Raw genomic sequence first — 20,242 nt, forward strand, 5'->3', positions numbered from 1 at the left:
TGCTTCATCATCTACCCTTGGGAAGACATATCCAGACAGGGCAAGTGTCTGGTTGGTTATTACTTTTTATTCATTAGACTTGCTCTTCTCAGTCCATTGTGTACTGTCCCATCCTTGACATCCAACTTCAAGAAGTTGAGGTTATCATGGAGATCTGTAGAAATAGGCCCATGGCTTTGGTAACACTTCCGATGAATACCCTCTTCATAATGCATTATAAGCACATTTGGCTAGCTGTCTAGCTGGCTGTCTAAATCGCTAGCTAAATAGCTAGCTGTCCTGGCTAGCTGTCTAAATCGCCGTGACCCCCAAACCAACCTCTCCACTCCCTGGACCCTTTTGATCACTCGACTAAGGATGCCTCTCCTTAATGTCAATATGTCTTGTCCATTGCTGTTCTGGTTAGTGTTTATTGGCTTATTTCACTGTAGAGCCTCTAGTCCTGCTCACTATACCTTATCCAACTTATTAGTTCCACCACCCACACATGCAATGACATCTCCTGGTTTCAATGATGTTTCTAGAGACAATATCTCTCTCTTCATCACTCAATACCTAGGTTTACCTCCACTGTATTCACATCCTACCATACCTTTGTCTGTACATTATACCTTGATGCTATTTTATCGCCCCCAGAAACCTCCTTTTACTCTCTGTTCCAGACGACCAATTCTTATTGCTTTTAGCCGTACCCTTATTCTTCTCCTCCTATGTTCCTCTGGCGATGTAGAGGTGAATCCAGGCCCTGCAGTGCCTAGCTCCACTCCTATTCCCCAGGCGCTCTCTTTTGATGACTTCTGTAACCGTAATAGCCTTGGTTTCATGCATGTTAACATTAGAAGCCTCCTCCCTAAGTTTGTTCTTTTCACTGCTTTAGCACACTCTGCCAACCCGGATGTTCTAGCTGTGTCTGAATCCTGGCTTAGGAAGACCACCAAAAATTCAGAAATTTTAATTCCAAACTACAACATTTTCAGACAAGATAGAACTGCCAAAGGGGGCGGTGTTGCAATCTACTGCAAAGATAGCCTGCAGAGTTCTGTCCTACTATCCAGGTCTGTACCCAAACAATTTGAACTTCTACTTTTAAAAATCCACCTCTCTAAAAACAAGTCTCTCACCGTTGCCGCCTGCTATAGACCACCCTCTGCCCCCAGCTGTGCTCTGGACACCATATGTGAACTGATTGCCCCCATCTATCTTCAGAGCTCGTGCTGCTAGGCGACCTAAACTGGAACATGCTTAACACCCCAGCCATCCTACAATCTAAACTTGATGCCTCAATCTCACACAAATTATCAATGAACCTACCAGGTACCCCCCAAAGCCTTAAACACGGGCACCCTCATAGATATCATCCTAACCAACTTCCCCTCTAAATACACCTCTGCTGTCTTCAACCAAGATCTCAGCGATCACTGCCTCATTGCCTGCATCCGTAATGGGTCAGCGGTCAAACGACCTCCACTCATCACTGTAAAACGCTCCCTGAAACACTTCAGCGAGCAGGCCTTTCTAATCGACCTGGCCGGGTGTCTTGGAAGGATATTGATCTCATCCCGTCAGTAGAGGATGCCTGGATATTTTAAAAATGCCTTCCTAACAATCTTAAATAAACATGCCCCATTCAAGAAAATTAGAACCAGGAACAGATATAGTCCTTGGTTCTCCCCAGACCTGACTGCCCTTAACCAACACAAAAACATCCTATGGCATTCTGCATTAGCATCGAACAGCCCCGTGATATGCAGCTGTTCAGGGAAGCTAGAAACCGTTATACACAGGCAGTTAGAAAAGCCAAGGCTAGCTTTTTCAAGCAGAAATTTGCTTCCTGCAACACTAACTCTAAAAAGTTCTGGGACACTGTAAAGTCCATGGAGAATAAGAACACCTCCTCCCAGCTGCCCACTGCACTGAAGATAGGAAACACTGTCACCACTGATAAATCCACCATAATTGAGAATTTCAATAAGCATTTTCTACGGCTGGCCATGCTTTCCACCTGGCAACTCCTACCCGGTCAACAGCACTGCACCCCCAACAGCAACTCGCCCAAGCCTTCCCCATTTCTCCTTCTCCCAAATCCATTCAGCTGAAGTTCTGAAAGAGCTGAAAAATCTGGACCCCTACAAATCAGCCGGGCTAGACAATCTGGACCATTTCTTTCTAAAATTATCTGCCGAAATTGTTGCCACCCCTATTACTAGCCTGTTCAACCTCTCTTTTCGTGTCATCTGAGATTCCCAAAGATTGGAAAGCAGCTGCGGTCATCCCCCTCTTCAAAGGGGGGACACTCTTGACCCAAACTGCTACAGACCTATATCTATCCTACCATGCCTTTCTAAGGTCTTCGAAAGCCAAGTCAACAAACAGATTACTGACCATTTCGAATCTCACCATACCTTCTCTGCTATGCAATCTGGTTTCAGAGCTGGTCATGGGTGCACCTCAGCCACGCTCAAGGTCCTAAACGATATCTTAACCGCCATCGATAAGAAACATTACTGTGCAGCCGTATTCATTGATCTGGCCAAGGCTTTCGACTCTGTCAACCACCACATCCTCATCGGCAGACTCGACAGCCTTGGTTTCTCAAATGATTGCCTCGCCTGGTTCACCAACTACTTCTCTGATAGAGTTCAGTGTGTCAAATCGGAGGGTCTGCTGTCCGGACCTCTGGCAGTCTCCATGGGGGTGCCACAGGGTTCAATTCTTGGACCGACTCTCTTCTCTGTATACATCAATGAGGTCGCTCTTGCTGCTGGTGAGTCTCTGATCCACCTCTACGCAGACGACACCATTCTGTATACTTCCGGCCCTTCTTTGGACACTGTGTTAACAACCCTCCAGGCAAGCTTCAATGCCATACAACTCTCCTTCCGTGGCCTCCAATTGCTCTTAAATACAAGTCAAACTAAATGCATGCTCTTCAACCGATCGCTACCTGCACCTACCCGCCTGTCCAACATCACTACTCTGGACGGCTCTGACTTAGAATACGTGGACAACTACAAATACTTAGGTGTCTGGTTAGACTGTAAACTCTCCTTCCAGACCCATATCAAACATCTCAATCCAAAGTTAAATCTAGAATTGGCTTCCTATTTCGCAACAAAGCATCCTTCACTCATGCTGCCAAACATACCCTTGTAAAATTGACCATCCTACCAATCCTCGACTTTGGCGATGTCATTTACAAAATAGCCTCCAATACCCTACTCAACAAATTGGATGCAGTCTATCACAGTGCAATCCGTTTTGTCACCAAAGCCCCATATACTACCCACCATTGCGACCTGTACGCTCTCGTTGGCTGGCCTCGCTTCATACTCGTCGCCAAACCCACTGGCTCCATGTCATCTACAAGACCCTGCTAGGTAAAGTCCCCCTTATCTCAGCTCGCTGGTCACCATAGCATCTCCCACCTGTAGCACACGCTCCAGCAGGTATATCTCTCTAGTCACCCCCAAAACCAATTCTTTCTTTGGCCGCCTCTCCTTCCAGTTCTCTGCTGCCAATGACTGGAACGAACTACAAAAATCTCTTAAATTGGAAACACTTATCTCCCTCACTAGCTTTAAGCACCAACTGTCAGAGCATCTTACAGATTACTGCACCTGTACATAGCCCACCTATAATTTAGCCCAAACAACTACCTCTTTCCCAACTGTATTTAATTTATTTATTTATTTTGCTCCTTTGCACCCCATTATTTTTATTTCTACTTTGCACATTCTTCCATTGCAAAACTACCATTCCAGTGTTTTACTTGCTATATTGTATTTACTTTGCCACCATGGCCTTTTTTGCCTTTACCTCCCTTCTCACCTAATTTGCTCACATTGTATATAGACTTGTTTTTTTTACTGTATTATTGACTGTATGTTTGTTTTACTCCATGTGTAACTCTGTGTCGTTGTATGTGTCGAACTGCTTTGCTTTATCTTGGCCAGCTCGCAATTGTAAATGAGAACTTGTTCTCAACTTGCTTACCTGGTTAAATAAAGGTGAAATAAAAAAAATAAACATTTAGAACGCCTGAGCTACGAATCATGCATAATAATGCACAACATAGGCACTAATAACTGCTCATAAACATCTATGACTAAATCCATACTGCGTAATGAAGAGGACATTCATAGGAAGTGTTTACCAGGGTTTCTTCAGCATAGTTATGGTAATGTGAATCTCGGTCGGGAAATGCCAGGCATGTCAATGAGATCTGCAGTGATCTGCATGTTCCGGTTCAGACACACTGGAACAATGGCTGCCATGGGAAGTCCGGACCGGTTGTCAGGACAAGAAACAACCCTGGTCTGGAGTTTTTAGGCATCGGTTCCATAAAGCCAGTGGTGGAAAAAGTACCCAACTATTATACTTGAGTAAAAGTAAAGATACCTTAATAGAAAATAACTCAAGTAAAAGTAAAAGTCACCCAGTAAAATTCTACTTGAATAAAAGTCTAAAAGTACTTGGTTTAAAATATACTTAAGTATCAAAAGTAAAAGTATCAATCATTTCAAATTCCTTATATTAAGCAGAGAAGATGGAACCATTTTCTTGTTTTTTTTTAAATTACGGAAGGCCACAGGCACACTCCAACATTCAAACATCATTTACAAACGAAGCATGTGTGTTTAGTGAGTCCGCCAGATCAGAGGCAGTAGGGACGACCAGGGATGTTCGGTTGATAAGTGTGTGAATTTGACTATTTTCCTGTCCTGCTAAGCATTCAAAATGTAACCAGTACTTTTGGGTGTCAGGGAAAATGTATGGAGTAAAAAGTACAATATTGTAATGAAGTAAAAGTAAAAGTAGTAAAACAAATATATATAAAAGTAAAGTACAGATACCCCAAAAAACTACTTAAGTAGTACTTGAAAGTATTTTTTACTTAAGTACTTTACACCACTGCATAAAGCAACGGAGGAAAGTGAGTGTATGAGAGAGAGAGAAAGAGAGAGAGGCAGAGAGATTGTGTGCGTGAGAGAGAAAAAGGGGGCTCCTGAGTGAAGCAGCGGTCTAAGGCACTGCATCTCAGTGCAAGAGGCGTCACTACAGTCCCTGGTTTGATTCCAGGCTGTATCACATCCGGACGTGATTGGGAGTCCCATAGGGCAGCGCACAACGTTGGCTGGGGTAGGACGTCATTGTAAATAAGAATTTGTTCTTAACTGACTTGCCTAGTTAAATAAAATAAATTTCAAAAGAGAGAGAAAGCAAGAGGGAGAGAGAGGGAGGCAGATGCAGAGCAAGAGAGAGGCAGAGAGAGTGTGTATGTGAGAGAAAGAGAGAGTGAGAAACAGAATGAACGGGAGAAAGAGTGTGTTTGCGTGTGTGAGAGAGAGAGACAGAAAGAGAGAGATGTGTAAGAGAGAGAGAAAGAGATGGAGAGTGTTGTGTGGCTCCCTCCCTATGAAAGCATGCACAGCAGTTGTATAACAGTACTGTCAGCCAAGTGAACTGCGATATTTTAGACACTGAGAAGCAGCGCGGAAGAGGATTAACCCATGTGAGACAGGATCAGCTAGCCTGGGTAAACCACACTGAACTGAGGAAAACACTGCTGGGCACAGCGTTCAGTCTGGTTGAACCAGGCTACCTGTGACCAGCTGGGAGTCCAGGCAGCCATAGTTAGTGCAGATGGACTGGAGGTTCCTCTTATTCGCCCCGTTCCAAGCTCAGACCACTGCCATTTATATGCCTTAGATTTGTGGTCCGACGGACGGTGGCTTACTATCAATGGCAGTTTTTTTTATTGACAGGCATTTTTATGTATGTATTTGAGTATAGCAGTAAGCCCAATGTTGATGAACAAATGAAACTGGCTAAAGTATGTACGAGGATGTTTCTGTACACAAGGACGTTTTTTTTAGGGAAACCATTTTCAACTGACAGCACTCAAGAGTCGGCACTCTATCAAACAAATTGATGACACTTGGACATGGAGGGCTCTCAGTATTGGTCAGCTACGATGGTGGGCGGTTCCCTTTACCTGTCTTGTCGTCGAACCTCCACACGGGGACACTGGTGGCTGTCTGCAGGGGTGTGTCTAAGGGCAGGGGGATGCAGATATGGACGGGGTCCCACACCTGAACACTGGTCCCGTTACGACTGAAGAGCTGGGCATTGACCGCCGCCACCGCAGTCAGGCCCACCCAGCTACTGTTCGCCCCTGGAGAGAGACGACACAAAAGGTCTTTAGACCAAACACCAGTGTGGTGTGGAACCCGACAGTAGAAAATCCCAAACAAGGCTCGCTACCACGCCTCTCAACACAAATAACGCCAACGCTACCATCACCATGCAAACATCACAATATTCACCCTCAGCATTTTACAGTTTGTTCACCATTCTAAGGCATCATCATCATCATCATGGTTGATCTGGTTTACACTTGTCAGAAGAGTCTTTCCAACAGACACTATGCATTGGCTTCTCATCATTCATGACACTCAGACATAATACTATGTAATCATACTTCTCCCATGGTTTCCTGCCATCATTTCTCATAATTTGGGAGTTTTTGACAGAAATCTATTTTGGTCAAAATCTCTGGATTTTCCACTTGAGCAATTCTGCATTTTCAGCCTGTCTTTTACCCATTTATTCCCCTCCATTCATCCTTCTCTTCCCATCTCATCTCCTGTTTCCCACCTTCCTTCTCCTTTTCAACCCCCCCCCCCCTCCCTCTCTTCTTCCACCGTCCCAAACCACCCTCCACCCCCTCCCTCTATTTCTCACCGGTGGCATTGCTCTCCAGGCCCAATGGGTAGGGGAAACCTCCTATCTCATACTGACTCTGTGCGGAGGTCAGCACAGCAGAGAGCTCTGGGTTGGTAGAGTTGAGGGCCAGAGTCACTGCTTTCCTCTGGAGCTGTATCCATGGCTGGTTTTTGACTCCTGGAGGGGGAAGGGGTGAGAGAGGAGAGAAAGTGGGGGAAGGAGGGGAGAGAGAGAGAAGGAGTCTGTGAGATTGGGGGTGCAACTGAACAAGCAGCATAACGTTTACGGCATTGGTGTGGCAATCATATGGCCTATGAAATGGGATAATACAAAGTGAAGACAGTTTTCATGGAATATAGATAGTACTGTTTATAAAACTAGTAATAATAGACTAACAATATTTCCTCCCCACAAAACAGTTTTAGAGAGACACTAAATTATTTATGTTTAATTTATTCAGATTATACAGAACCTAACCACGGGATCAATCCAACCCTCAAATTGAAATGACAACCAGCACACATACAGTAGCAGCATCCAGGGATTGTGACAGCTAGCAGGATTTGCTGGTCTATAGTAAGACAATAGAGACTAACCCTGCAAGTTGGACAACAGTCTACCTGCCTGTCATACTATAATCCCATTCTCCCCGTTTGATTCGGCTTGCCACAAGGGGAAAAAAAGAGGCCTAAAAATACACTGGCCCCTCGTAACGGTGCCACTTGTCTAATATGATTAGTATTTGGTGACCATGGGGCCTGATCTGTGCAGACAGCCAGGCGAGCATGTCCATGCAGAGGGTCTATACTATACTGAACACCCCAGGCCGGCTGTATTGTAGTATCTCCCTCCCTCCCTCTCTCTCTCTCCCTCCCTTTCTCTCCCTCTTTCCCTCTCCCTCCCTCCCTCTCCCTCTCTCTCCCTCCCTTTCTCCTCTTTCCCTCTCTCTCCCTCCCTTTCTCTCCCTCTCCCTCCCTCCCTCCCTCTCCCTCCTCTCCCCCTCCCTCCCCCTCCCTCCCTTTCTCTCCCCCTCCCCTCTCTCCTCCCCCCTCTCTCCCTCCCTCCCTCCCCCTCCCTCCCTCCCTTTCTCTCTCTCCCCTCCCTCTCTCTCTCCCCCCCTCCCCTCTCTCCCCTCCCTCCCCTTTCTCCCCCTCCCTCTCTCTCTCCCCCCCCTCTCTCCCTCCCCCCCTCTCTCCCTCCCTTTCTCTCTCCCTCCTTTTCTCCCCCTCCCTCCCTCTCCCCTCCTCCCTCCCTCTCCCTCCCTCCCCCCTCTCTCCCCCCTCCCTCCCTTTCTCTCCCCTCCCTCTCTCTCTCACTCCCTGCCCTTTCTCTCCCTCCCTCCCTCCCCTCTCCCTCCCTTTCTCTCCCTCCCCTTCCCTCCCTCTCTCCCCCCTCCCTCTCCTTTCTCTCCCTCCCTCTCTTTCTCTCCCCCTCCCTCCCTTTCTCCCCCTCCCTCTCTCTCCTCCCCCTCTCTCTCTCCCCTCCCTCTCCCCTCCCCCTCTCTCTCTCCCCCTCCCTCCCTCCCTCCCCCTCTCCCTCCCTCCCTCCCTCTCTCTCCCTTTCTCTCCCTCCCTCGCTCTCCCCCTCCCTCTCTCGCTCTCCCCCTCCCTCCCTTTCTCTCCCCTCCCCTCTCCCCTCCCTCCCTCCCTCTCTCCCTCCCTTTCTCCCCCTCCCTCCCTTTCCCCTCCCCTCTCTCTCTCCCCCTCCCTCCCTTTCTCTCCCTCCCTCCCTTTTCTCTCCCTCCCTCTCTCTCTCTCTCTCTCTCTCTCTCTCTCCCCTCCCTCCCTTTCTCTCCCTCCCTCTCTCTCTCTCCCCCCTCCCTCCCTTTCTCTCCCTCCCTCTCTCTCTCCCTCCCTCCCTCCCTCTCTCTCCCTCCCTCTCTCTCTCTCCCTCTCTCTCTCTCTCCCCTCCCTCTCTCGCTCTCCCCCTCCCTCCCCTTCTCTCTCTCCCCCTCCCTCCCTTTGTATATAGTGTGTATAGTGTCGAGTCATCCTCATACATAGATACTCTGGCTTTACTCAAAGTCAGTGGCATGTCGTTAGTAAACATTTTAAAAGGCAAGGGGCCTAAAGAGCTATCCTGGGGAATTCCTGATTCTACCTCGATTACGTTTGAGAGTCTTCCAATTAAAGAACACCGCCTGTGTTCTGTTAGACAAGTAACTATTTGTCCACATTAAAGCCATAACACATACGTTTTCCAGCAACAAACTATGATCGATAATGTCATAAGCTGCACTGAAGTCCAACAAGACAGCCCCTACAAATAATTTTATCATCAATTTCTCTCAGCCAATCATCAGTCATTTGTGTAAGTGCTGTGCTTGTTGAGTGTCCTTCCCTATATAAGCATGCTGAAAGTCTGTTTTCAATTTGTTTACTGTGAAATAGCATTGTATCTGGTCCAATTTTTTCCCAGAAGATTACTAATGGTTGGTAACCGGCTGTTTGATCGGCTATTTGAGTCAGTAAAGGGGGCTTTACCATTCTTGGGTAGCGGAATGACTTTAGCTTCTCTCCAGTCTTCTTCCACACTTTCTAGTAGGCTTAAATTGAAGATGTGGCAAGATCATCTGCTATTATCCTCAGTAATTTCCCATCCAGATTGTCAGAGCCTGTGGCCTGTGTCATTGTTGATAGGCAACAATAATTATTTCACCTCTTCCACACTGACTTTATGGAATTCAAAAGTACAATTCTTGTCTTTCATAATTTGGTCCGATATACTTGGATGTGTAGCGTCAGCTGCAGAGTTTGCTTATCTTGCCAATGAAAATGTCATTAAAGCAGTTGGCAATATCAGTGGGCTTTGTGATGAGCCATCTGATTCAATGAATGATGGAGCCGAGTTGGCTTTCCCCCCCCCAAAATGTAATTTAAGGTGCCCCAAAGCTTTTTACTATCATTCTTTATATAATTTATCTGTTTCAAAGTATAGTTTATTTAGTCACATGATTTTTTAATTTGCAGTGTTTGCCAATCAGTTGGGCTTCCAGACTTATTTGCCATACCTTTTGCCTCATCCCTCAACCATATTATTAGTCAATTCCTCATCAAGCCAAGGGTATTTAACAATTTTAATAGTCATTTTCTTAAATGGTTGCATGCTTATTAGTAACTGGAATAAGCAATTTCATAAATGTGTCAAGTGCCGCATTTGGTTGCTCCTCATTTCACACCACAGACCAGCAAATATTCTTTACATCATCAACGTATGAATCACTACAAAACTTATTGTGTGACCTCTTATATTTGACCCAGCCTTTGGAACTTTGGTTTTCCTAGATATGGCTATTATATTGTGAATACTACATTCTATGGATTTGGATACCATTTTAAAGCAAATTTCTTCAGCATTAGTAAAGATGTGATCAATACATGTTGATGATTTAATTCCTGTGCTGTTTGTAACTACCCTGGTAGGTTGACTGACAACATGAACCAGGTTGCAGGCACTGGTTACAGTTTGAAGTTTTTTCTTGAGTGGGCAGCTTGATGATAGCCAGTCAACATTTAAATCACCCAGAAAATATACTTCTCTTTTGATATCACATTTCACACATATTATCCAGATACTGACTGTTAGCACTTGGTCTATAGCAGCTTCCCACAAGAATGGGCTTTAGGTGAGGCAGATGAACCTGTAGCCATATTACTTCAACAGTATTTAACATTAGATTGTCTCTAAGCTAAACAGGAATGTGGATTTGAATATAGACCGCAACACCGCCTCTGTTGGCATTTCTGTCTTTTCGGTAGATGTTATAACCATGTATTGCTACCACTGTATCATCAAAGGTATTATCTAAGTGAGTCTCAAAGATAGTCAGAATATCAATGTCATCTGTTACAAGCAAGTTCTTGACTTCATGGGCCTTGTTTCTCAGGCTGCTTATGTTAATATGGGCTATTTTTAGCACTTTTCTGGGTTGCTTGATTGTTTTCGATGCTTTACTGGTAAGTTTATCAGAAGTAGACTTGCTCATGTTATTTACATTGGAGCTGGTAGTGCAGGGGAGCTGCACAAAGTGGTCTTCCTACGAGGGCACACCACCTCAGTGCTAACAGTGTTACTCTGGTTCATAGGCACATGATTACTGCATACAATAGCTGTAGGATAAAACAGAAGTATTCGGTGCAATTAGGGGCACATAAATGAAGTTACTTATATTGTGTTTGAGAGTGCCCCTAGGATCATGTACATTTGATGCAGCATTATGACGACTCATTGTCACAATGGTAGGGATTAACTGAGCTGGTCTTGGATCATTGAACAGTCATTGTATGTAGGCGTCTTTCCTCATGCTGAACAAATTTGCCTCAAAGACCCATTAGGTCTTTCAGGATAGATTTTCCTCCATCGTGGAACTTCTTCTCATGAACCATAAGTGCAAATAACACAACATTCAGGTATGTAGGCCCATGGTACATCTTTTAACATAATTTGAGAAAAGCTTGGTTAAGATATGGCTGAGTTATTGATAAATCAGGAAATCTGATTTTGTGTGTCCATTTATAGTGAACAAAAATATTAATGCAACATGTAAAGTGTTGGTCCCAGCTGAAATAAAATATACCAGAAATGTTCCATACGCACAAAAAATGTATTTCTCTAAAATGTTGTGCACAAATTTATTTACATCCCTGTTAGTGAGCATATGAACTTTGCCCAGATAATCCATCCACCTGACAGGTGTGGCATATCAAGAATCTGATTAAACAGCATGATCATTACACCGGTGCACCTTGTGCTGGGACAATAAAAGGCCACTCTAAAATGTCCAGTTGTCACACAACACAATGCCACAGATGTCTCAAGTTGAGAGCGCGTGCAATTGGCATACTGACTGCAGGAATGTCCACCAGAGCTGTTGCCAGAGAATTTAAATGTTAATTTCTCTACCATAAGCTACATCCAACTGAGTTTTCGAGAATTTACCAGTATGTCCAACTAGCCTCACAACCGCAGAACACCTGGGAAGCTCATCTGCGTGCTCGTTGTCCACACCAGGGTCTTGACCTGACTGCAGTTCGGCTACGTAACCGACTTCAGTTGGCAAATTCTGACCTTCGATGGTCAATGGCACGCTGGAGAAATGTGCTCTTCACGGATTAATCCCAGTTTAAACTGTTCCGGGCAGATGGCAGACCGCGTGTATGGCGTTGTGTGGGCGAGTGGTTTGCTGATGTCAACGTTGTGAACAGAGTGCCCCATTGTGGCGGTGGCAGGCATAAGCTGCGGACAACAAACACGGTTGCATTTTATTAATGGCAATTTGAATGCGCAGAGTTACTGTGACGAGGTCCCGAGGCGTACTTTTGTGCAATTCAGCCGCCATCGCTTCATGTTTCAGCATGATAACGGACGCCCACGTCGCAAGGATCTGTACACAATTCCTCGAAACTGAAAATATCCCAGTTCTTACTCACCAGAGTATGCCACTCATTGAACATGTTTGGGATGCTCTGGATCAACGCGTATGACAGCGTGTTAGGGCTTAATGAATTTATTTCAATTGACTGATATCTTATATGAACTGTAACTCAGTAAAATCTTAGAAATGGTTGCATGTTGCATTTATATTTGTGTTCAGTGTAAATCCTTTGTAAATCCACTTCAACCTGAGAGTTTTTACGTGATCAAAGACATTAACATGATGAACAATTAAGTTTGGCATTGATATCTTTAAAAAAAACGTTTGGGACTATGTAGCGCTAATGCTTCAAATAATCAGAAAACATTTGTCTTCTCATAGAGTAAAAGTCAGATTCACTCCAAAGTTGGTCTTTGGACTCATCACAATAGTCCCTAAAGAGATTGAGAAAATAATGCTGATGCATTCAAAGATGGCCACACTATACCATTAGATACTTATTAGCGCATACACTAGCAAAAATATGATTTAAAAAAATCTTCCTCTCATGAACCATATGACCAAATGAGTCTAAATCGTACACGGCTTAACATAGTTTGAGAAAAAAAGCTAAGGAATTGGCCAAAAGAGTTACAGACAAATAAAAATAATCTGATTTTACGTGTCCATTTAAACCACTGTAAATCCACCCCATAGTGGTCTACGAACTTGAAACTTGTCATTGCTATCATGGACATCCCTATGGTAGAGAAATTAACATTACATTATCTGTGTTGTGTGACAAAACTGCACATGTTAGAGTGGCCTTTTATTGTCCCCAGCACAAGGTGCACCAGAGTAATGATCATGCTGTTTCATCAGCTTCTTGATATGCCACACCTGTCAGGTGTGTTTATATTTGTGTTCAGTATAATTATATGGACCTGTAAAGTGCGGACTTCCTCATAGAAGCCAGACCACTCCTTGGTGGAGCTGTGCTTTAAATTCTTATTCTTCACCATCCCTTTCCTGCCTCTGTGCTCCTTCCTTTCTGTAGCCCCCCTCCATCAGAGGGGCCAAGCTGCTGCCTTTCCTTCACTGAAGCTAGCCCAGGGCAGGGACGTGATCTGGGGCATGGCTCTAGAAAACACAGAGCTGATTGGTTGGTACAGGTGGTCCTCTCTGGGTCCTCTTGCCATGAGGAGCTCTGAACAGTGCCCGTCTGTTAAGCAGAGCAGGATCCCAGCCAGACTGAGGAGGAAGCAATGGCATAAAGGAAAGCTGGAGAGAGAAGAGGACTGAGGAGAGGGGAGTTTGAAGACTCACACAAACAAACCTCAAAAGGACTCTGCAATGGCCCTGAGAGGCAGGCAGACTGGGTCACTTCTTGGGTTCTGCTCTGAGAGGAGGGAAGGGCCAAGGAGGGAGTGGTGGGGTGGTTGCAGGGGTCAAAGGAATCAAGGGGGAGAGTGGCAGTAGGGGTCCCAAGAGAGAACATGGGTCATCCATCAACGAAATGTCTGCTGAAAGCCTGGTTGAGTAAGATTAAGAAGAGACCCCCAGAGGGAATAGGACACTGATTCATTCCACCCAGCCATTCATCAGTTAAAAGTACTGCACTCCATTTCACAAAGCGTGTTGGAGTTTCATTGGGCCATATAATGTAATTACTCATTCACTCACAAAAAGTAAGGCCATGCATAGAAGATAGAAGACGCATTGCCTTCTGCAATAAAGGTGCAGGCATACAACTGAGTGCTTTTGACCTTGAGGGGGTACCACCATTAGAGGTGACTAATGAATGGCGGTGCCCTGCATTGTGTGATCTAGTCTTATTGATGCTGCCCAGAGCCAGGGTTTGGCTGGGGGTGAAAGCTCAGCGTGCCATCTGTCAACAAGACTGGAAAACACACAGGAGTGAGGACTAGAGAGCAACTCTGTGTACTGCGCTGTAGAGCCAATGCTAACGCTAACCGCATTGAGTTTAGAGTTCAGTGGCTGGCTGAGGGGGCAGAGGTGCCTGTGGTCTGGGATGGTTTGACAGCTTTCCAATGGCTTTCTGGAGGCACTCTCTAGGTATTTTATCATGCTGGACACACCATGTCCAAACTCCCATGGGTGGAGTGGCAGTCTGGCAATTATCAGAAGGGCCAGACCATCTTCTATTAGAGTGGGCTGGTTTAAATCCCCCCCCAAAAAATACAATAATAGTAATAATACATATACAGTACCAGTCAAAAGTTTGGACACACCTACTCATTAACGGATGTTTCTTTATTTTACTTTTTTTTTACATTGTAGAATGATAGCCACGCTGAAGGTACTAAACGATATCATAACCGCCATCGATAAAAGACAGTACTGTGCAGCCGTCTTCATCGACCTCGCCAAGGCTTTCGACTCTGTCAATCACCATATTCTTATCGGCAGACTCAATAGCCTCGGTTTCTCGGATGACTGCCTTGCCTGGTTCACCAATTACTTTGCAGACAGAGTTTAGTGTGTCAAATCGGAGGGCATGCTGTCCGGTCCTCTGGCAGTCTCTATGGGGGTGCCACAGGGTTCAATTCTCGGGCCGACTCTTTTCTCTGTATATATCAATGATGTTGCTCTTGCTGCGGGCGATTCCCTGATCCACCTCTACGCAGACGACACCATTCTATATACTTTCGGCCCGTCATTGGACACTGTGCTATCTAACCTCAAACGAGCTTCAATGCCATACAGCACTCCTTCCGTGGCCTCCAACTGCTCTTAAACGCGAGTAAAACCAAATGCATGCTTTTCAACCGATCGCTGCCTGCACCCGCATGCCCGACTAGCATCACCACCCTGGATGGTTCCGACCTTGAATATGTGGACATCTATAAGTACCTAGGTGTCTGGCTAGACTGCAAACTCTCCTTCCAGACTCACATCAAACATCTCCAATCGAAAATCAAATCAAGAGTCGGCTTTCTATTCCGCAACAAAGCCTCCTTCACTCACGCCGCCAAGCTTACCCTAGTAAAACTGACTATCCTACCGATCCTCGATTTCGGCGATGTCATCTACAAAATGGCTTCCAACACTCTACTCAGCAAACTGGATGCAGTCTATCATAGTGCCATCCGTTTTGTCACCAAAGCACCTTATACCACCCACCACTGCGACTTGTATGCTCTAGTCGGCTGGCCCTCGCTACATATTCGTCGCCAGACCCACTGGCTCAGGTCATCTACAAGTCCATGCTAGGTAAAGCTCCGCCTTATCTCAGTTCACTGGTCACGATGGCAACACCCATCCGTAGCACACGCTCCAGCAGATGTATCTCACTGATCATCCCTAAAGCCAACACCTCATTTGGCCGCCTTTCGTTCCAGTACTCTGCTGCCTGTGACTGGAATGAACTGCAAAAATCGCTGAAGTTGGAGACTTTTATCTCCCTCACCAACTTCAAACATCAGCTATCCGAGCAGCTAACCGATCGCTGCAGCTGTACATAGTCTATTGGTAAATAGCCCACCCATTTTCACCTACCTCATCCCCATACTGTTTTTATACTGTTTTTTTTATTTATTTATTTACTTTTCTGCTCTTTTGCACACCAATATCTCTACCTGTACATGACCATCTGATCATTTATCACCCCAGTGTTAATCTGCAAAATTGTATTATTCGCCTACCTCCTCATGCCTTTTGCACACATTGTATATAGACTGCCCATTTTTTTTCTACTGTGTTATTGACTTGTTAATTGCTTACTCCATGTGTAACTCTGTGTTGTCTGTTCACACTGCTATGCTTTATCTTGGCCAGGTCGCAGTTGCAAATGAGAACTTGTTCTCAACTAGCCTACCTGGTTAAATAAAGGTGAAATAAAAAAAAAATAAAAAAAATAGTGATCACATCAAAACTATGAACATAAATAACATATGGAATTATGTAGTAACCAAAAGCGTTTAAAAAAAATCAAAATATATGTTATATTTGAGATTCTTCAAAGTAACCACCCATTCTTTCAAACAACTTCATGAGGTAGTCACCTGGAATGCATTTCGATTAACAGGTGTGCCTTCTTAAAAGTTCATTTGTGGAATTTCTTTCCTTCTTAATGCATTTGTGTTGTAACAAGGTAGGGGTGGTATACACAAGATAGCTCTATTTGGTAAAAGACCAAGTCCATATCATGGCAAGAAAAGGTCAAATAAGCAAAGAGAAATGACAGTCCATCATTACTTTAAGGCATGAAGGTCAGTCAAACCTTAACATTTCTAGAACTTTGAAAGTTTCTTCAGGTGCAGTCTCAAAAACCACCAAGATCTATGATGAAAATGGCTCTCATGAGGATCACCACAGGAAAGGACCGACTTGCCAAAACTATAGTTTGTTTAACAGGAAATTTGTGAAGTGGTTGAAAAACAAGTTTTAATGACTCCAACCTAAGTGTATGTAAACTTCCGACATCAACTGTATATATACACACACTGAATTGTAATATAAACGCCACATGTAAAGTGTTGGTCCCATGTTTTATGAGCTGAAATAAAAGATCCCAGAAATGTTCCATACTCACAGAAATGTATGCCCCTACCCCTACCTAGACTCAAAGACAGGGCTTCGTACTAAATGGGTGCTGCTGAATACTTGTGCTATATGACACAGCACTAATCAACATATAAAATGGCTTGATGCTGCGACATGGCTAGGCTTAGAGACAGCGGAATGAGATAGAACAAGTTGTGATTTTAGTGAACCCTTTGTTCCCTTGTTTCCATACCAACGGACAAGGCCCAGGTGTTCGGTAAGACATCACAGAGCATCGAGAAAAACAAATGGACAAGGCAGAGCATATGGAGGGAGGCATGATGGGAAAGTGTGATCACCGAGCGTAGCCACCACAGAGCAGCATATGCCAGACGCGGAGGCCGCTCTAAACTTACATTATGTTGTGTGTGTGTTGTAAAGGCATGACATTTGAGTTAAAAGTGCAGCTGGGATGCAGTGATTGATTGAATCACAGCATGATTTGTGTTAGTTACGTTATAGTCACTTACTGCTGACACTATATGTGTTTGCCCATTTTTTACCAATTCACTTCCCTGGAGGTTTTTCTGTCGATGTGGACACATCAGGCTCAATGCCATAGCTGAGAAATAGCCTCGTTGATATCCCTGCTATGGTTCCTATCATGAAGCACACAGATAAGACACACAACCAGATGAGTAAAGTTTTAGACACACTTCTAGGGCCTATGACTGGCTAACAACCACTCGCAGCATAATACCTTCAGAGCCTGCATATGCCTCCACCAAAAGACTGGTCGAGGGGATAACTTTGCCTTCTGTGATGCTCCAATGAATTGTGTGTAACACTGCTTTATCGCCAGTAATGCATTATCATGACGTCTGGCCCATGAGACTTTTATGGGCAAAGATAGTGTTAAGTGGGTAACGTTGTAAAGATGATTCAATATACAATGTAAGAAAAGAGGTAAAAAGATCAAGGTTGTACAATGATGCATTCATTGCAGGCCGTCCTTGAATGATATACATTAGCTGCTACTACTTGCGCAATGATGTTTCAACCATAATGGCAATAACACAGAATGCACTAACACTCAAACAGGCTACAATGTTTACTAAATAGCTAACATACCTTGTGATTACACAGCTTAATTACGCCAATCGCGTGCTGCATGCTTTCAAGTACACAGTCACACCAACAATCTCATTCTACCAAACACAGCATTTTGGGTTTTTGTCAAACACAGCTTAAAAGTACCCCCCCCCACTGGCACTCCTCCACCTCTTCAAAACACTTTAGTTTCCTGCCACCGGGTCGTCTCCATGGTGACTAGCCTCAGCACTGAGAGCTGCACTTTCAGATGGCCTCTCATCAGTTCCTATCCGTCAGCACAGGGATCTACTGTCTGTCTTCTCCCTGATACTAGAGCCCTCGTCGCGACACACTACCGTGCTTGGTCGTCCTGAGAGACTCGTCTCTACCGCTTAGAGATACAGCAGAGGAAACGTACTAAACTGCTCCTCGCTTAACTGACTGAGCGAGCCTACCCTGGAGGCATTGAGAGAGAGAGAGAGAGTGGGAGAGTGTGTGTGTAAGTGTATGTGTGTGTAAGTGTATGTGTGTCAGCAAAACGACCACATCCTCCATTCATGTCCCTCTATAAAAGTTGCCAGATGCTCCAACGTGTTAACAAGAGAGTTGTGTAACTGTATCTCATCCTGATTCAATTAAAGTATTATTCAAACCTGACTAACTAACTAAGGACACAGGGGTAATCTGGTCATTGGAACTGGTTAGGTATTTTTTTCTTCAATTTTATTAGAATCCCCATTAGCTTTTGCGAAAGCAGCAGCTACTATTTCTGGGGTCCACACAAAACATGAAACATATCACAGAACATTAATAGACAAGAACGGCTCAAGGACAGAACTACATAAATACAAATAAATGGCACACACAGCCTACAGTTCAATACATACAGTACTAAAATAAAATATCTAGGTAAAATGGGGGAGAGGCATTGTGAGGCTGTTGATTTGAGCAAGATGAGACGGAAGGGAGTTTTTTTCTGAATTTGGGGACAGTGAAAAGACATGTCTGGTGGGTTAAGTCTGTACAACAGTTGTACCTCAGGTAGACCCAAATCAATTGAACAAGTAAAGGATGCCTCTCCTCGCCACATAAATCACCAACACACTACTAAAACCCCACAGGGGGGGTGGAGTAATATGTAGTCAATTATGGCATGAAAGGCCCTTTTGACAGAGGGAATAGCAAAGGAATAAAGAAAACTGTCTGGGGCATAAATAAAGTGGACAGACAGGGCTCTCATTGAGGCCGTTGCTACCAAAAATCAATGTGCTGCAGTCACAATAAATGCCTCTCATCCTGTCACGCACGCGCACAAATACAGTCACGTCAGTCCCGGATTCTGGGATCGTTAAGGAGACAAGGGAAAACCGCTGCATTAGGGGCCCTGGGCTTGACAGTTCAGAGAGGAGGGGGAAGAGAGAGAGAGATTTAGGAGGTATGGAGATTCAGTTGATCGACAGTAAAGAGAATGTGTGTTGTGTGGGTCTGAGAGAGAAAGCGAGAGAGAAAGGAAGAGAGAGAGCATGATCTACAGAGAAAGTGGGAGCATGTCGCATGTACAGCTTTCTTAAGGGGCCTTGGTTGGAGCGGATTACATCATTCTGGCTCACTCATTGGACTGGACAGGTGACAGGACGTTGAGGGCTGTGGCACCACGTACAGCACTGTACTGGCAGCGTAAGCAGAGAAACTGACAGAGATGACGAGAATGAGGAAGAAGGATGGCGAGAAGACAGGGAGGTGTACACTGTGCCTACACCTCGTACTGTATATTTAAGAGGAGTACAGAGGGAAAGATGGAACATTTTCTACAATTATTGTGTATTGTTCCTACCCAGCATTCCCCGCAACACACACACCCCCAACTGCATGTCATGATTGTTTTCCTAGCCACTGTGCGTCTAACTCTGCATCGCTTGCTCTTTTGGATTTGAGGCCGGGTATCTGTAAAGTACTTTGTAACAACTGCTGATGTAAAAAGGGGTTTTAAAAATACATATGATTAAATGAGATGTTCACACCCAGAGGGTATCAGACAGTATCTATCACGTTTATCACATCCCATAATGTGGGCTATAACAACACAACAATAGTACGTACTGCTGCCGCTGTGAAAGCAATTATTAAAATCATATGGAACAACGACCAGTGAATCTATAGGTCTTTCTTGAATTGATTTAATAGAGATGAACAAAGCATGGACTTCACACCCAGCATATTCATAAACCGGTGTAAATTCTGGAAGACATTTACAGCCTGTTTGGTTTGCCTAGAAATGCCTTGAGGCAGATAAGAGTGCTGTATATCTAGGTCGATTTCGTTTGGATGCTTCATTTTCTGTATTGATTTACCGGTGGGGTAATAAACACAACACACACCATCTGCACACGCACGCGTACACACAAAATTTAGAGCTGTGATTAGCTGATTAGACAATAAAAGCCTGTTTCTCTTTTGCTGTAGTGTAGCGGCCGAGTGATGTATTAGTGATGTAACTGACTTTGAATACAGAGAGGCCCGCGTTGTCAGAGGACAGCACCCTCCATTTGTTCTGCCAATTACTCT

The 20,242-nt window shown here is 44.6% G+C and overlaps 1 protein-coding gene across 1 annotated transcript in view; it reads right to left on the reverse strand.

Moving 5' to 3' along the window:
* LOC115110127 (protein FAM171A2-like) overlaps window positions 1-20,242 on the reverse strand; it is a 69,272-nt gene that overhangs the window by 14,157 nt on the left and 34,873 nt on the right. The window contains exons 4-5 of the mRNA XM_029635515.2: window positions 6,745-6,903; window positions 5,996-6,175 (exon numbers count right to left, since the gene is read on the reverse strand). Of these exons, the coding sequence (XP_029491375.1) occupies window positions 5,996-6,175; window positions 6,745-6,903 (339 nt within the window). The remainder of the gene's footprint in view (window positions 1-5,995; window positions 6,176-6,744; window positions 6,904-20,242) is intronic.

Source organism: Oncorhynchus nerka, linkage group LG26 (assembly GCF_034236695.1).
Source record: "Oncorhynchus nerka isolate Pitt River linkage group LG26, Oner_Uvic_2.0, whole genome shotgun sequence".
NCBI lineage: Eukaryota > Metazoa > Chordata > Actinopteri > Salmoniformes > Salmonidae > Oncorhynchus > Oncorhynchus nerka.